The 2,759-nt window shown below is 23.2% G+C and overlaps 1 protein-coding gene across 1 annotated transcript; it reads right to left on the bottom strand.

Moving 5' to 3' along the window:
• Positions 1-594: 594 nt before the first annotated feature.
• On the bottom strand, positions 595-1,107 carry LOC124924386. Its single transcript, XM_047464429.1, has one exon. The coding sequence runs from the start codon at positions 1,105-1,107 to the stop codon at positions 595-597; it is 513 nt and encodes a 170-aa protein (XP_047320385.1).
• Between the last annotated feature and the right edge of the window lie 1,652 nt (positions 1,108-2,759).

The following is a 2,759-nucleotide window of genomic DNA, read 5'->3' as shown; positions in this document are numbered from 1 at the left end:
GACATAACTTTATATATCATTCGGTCCTCAAAACTCTAAAAGAGAAAACTGAAAATGCGAGTGATGTTCTAAAGTCAAAAACATTAATTTAAAGTGTTCAATTGCACATTTAAATAAGTCTCAAATATGTCAATACTAATATCTTATTCAAGAATCTCCAAAATATTGTCATAATAATTTTCTAATTGTATTACCATAATAAATATCAGATTTTCTTTTATGTTAATTTTGTTTCCTTATATCAAAAGATTATATAGAGATTTAGGATATATTGTTTTAAACTTTACCGTTTTTTACTTTATTATTAAAGTTATACAAAACGCGTTTTGTCGTATTTTAACTATTTCAAACACAGTTAACTTATTATATTTATATTTATAAATGTATAAACAAAAATCCATCTTATATAAAATTAAAACAAAAGTGATAGTAAGCAAAACCAAATTTTGATACAATATAATAAGCTTTGATAGGACATGGAATTGAGATCAACTTTAAAAGTTACTTGACTATTTGATCTATTGTAAATAGATTAATTTGTACATAAGATTAATCTTAATACAGAATTCCAGTACAAATTCAAAATTACCAATTTCATAGTAGTAAAACAGATCCTTCATAAATAGTAGATAATCTCATCCTGAATGACCTAGCCGCCATAGTCATTCTAGTTCGTCTAGATGAAAACCTCTGTGATTTCCTAACCGAACCACACTTAATCAACGATCTAGATCCCAACAACGAATCATTTCTAAAACTATTCCTCTTCGATTCATCAAAGATCTCAAAAGGAGAGATCCGATTCTTCTGATTAGCCGAAGGTATTCTCTGAAGAGCAAGTGCTGCTTTGACAGCCAAAGCAGCCATATCTGAAGCTGTTAACGGATGACGAAGTTTAGATAAAGGTAATTGGAAATAGATCTGACCGGATTGAAGTTGGTCTTCCATTGACATCGGTTTAATATATTCTTCGTAAAATAAACTATCGGAGTTGCAAAGGAAGAATGATTCTGATAGATCGTCGTTTATAGAAAGAAGGACTTCAGCGACGGTGATCGGAGCTATGTAGTGATGGAGTTGGCCGCTAGAAGATATTATATTAGCCATTGATGTTTGAAGATGGAGAGATTTTTTGCGATTTCGTCGGAGAATCGCCGGAGAAGATAAAATACATCCCATCTGAATTTTATGATTTGTTTTTTTGAAGGAATGATATGAAGTGAAGGGCGTGTTGGTTAAGAGATGATTAATATATAGTAAATTATTAATCACTAATTGGAGCTTGTTTGATGTTGGATTATTTGAAAAAAAAACAAATTTTAATTATTAAAAAATAGATTATTTGGGTTTTGTTATTGAAAATAAAATATAGGTATTTTGATATGTTTTGGTTGATGAATTAAGTATTGAAAATATATAATATGATAAAAGGTTATTTAGCAATAACTTCAATTCAAACAAGCTCTTGTTTTAGAAAGAAAGTTCAAATAAATTATTTGTTTATGAAACTTGAAGAATTTTTTAATAATTTTTATTTAGCTAGTTGAGATAGTTTTTGTACCAACCTAATAACTCATCATAAAAATATATGTTTATGATGGAGAAATAACCTACCATCTTAGTTGGTACTTGTTTGGTGTTAAGTTATTTGAGATTTTTATTGGATTTTTTTTTTGAAGAAAAAATATTGTTTGAGGAAAATTAAATTATTTTAAGATTTAATTATTATAAATTTGTTTTATATTTGAAATTAAATTTATAAAAATAAATTAATATTATTTTAATTAATAAATTGAGTGATTAAACTATTAATATATATATATATATATATATATATATATATATAATTGAAGAATTTTGGTAAAAAGAAATATCAAAGAGCTGGTCTTATTATTATTGAACTATTCTATAAAAAATATAATAATCTTTTTTTTTATTTAAAGTATATTCTAAATTCCTAGATAATAAATTAAAAAGCCTCATAAAAAAATACAATTCTAGTTGGATATAGAAACATTAGAAAGATAGTCATAATCTGAGTGAGATTGGTGGTGAGCATGATATTTTTTTATGTTACTTTTCTTTTTTTTGTTATGTATTTTTTTGTTGTATATATATATATATATTGAATTTGTCATAGTTTATTATATCTAATCAAACAAAATGAATATTTGTTTAAAAAGAAAAATAATATATTTCAAATAGACTTCTTTAGGTTGACTTTACATAAAGGGTTAAATGCATGTTTTTTAAAATAAATATTGAATTATTTAAAAAACATTGAATAAAAATGATTTTAAAAAAGTGATTTTTTTTATAAAATATATTAATATATAATAATAAAAAATATATATTTTAAATATAAATTATTTTAATAGTGATTTGAATAATTTGATTAATTAAAAGGGTGGGTGAAATTATATATAATAAAAACTAATATTTGTATAAATTAAAACAGAACAAATATAAAAAAAAAAGTGAAAAGAGGAAATGACTTAACATTATAAAAAGAGAAAGGTATAAAGAGAAATTACTGAAATAAATTTTTATATTTTTAATAAGATATTAATATAACAAATTTATATTTTTTAATTATTATTTTATTATTTTTCTAAACATAATAAACAAATAAATAAATAGAAGTGATGGAGGAGGAAAATTCAAAATTGAAAAAAAAAAATGTAAGAGAAGAGAAATAATTTTTTTTAATTTTTTGGGTCAACCACTATCCTTATTTTTCACATTTTTCAAATTCTTTC

The sequence above is a fragment of the Impatiens glandulifera genome, chromosome 2 (genome assembly GCF_907164915.1).
Source record: "Impatiens glandulifera chromosome 2, dImpGla2.1, whole genome shotgun sequence".
In the NCBI taxonomy this organism is placed as follows: Eukaryota; Viridiplantae; Streptophyta; class Magnoliopsida; order Ericales; family Balsaminaceae; genus Impatiens; species Impatiens glandulifera.
This window is presented reverse-complemented; position numbering and strand designations above follow the sequence as displayed.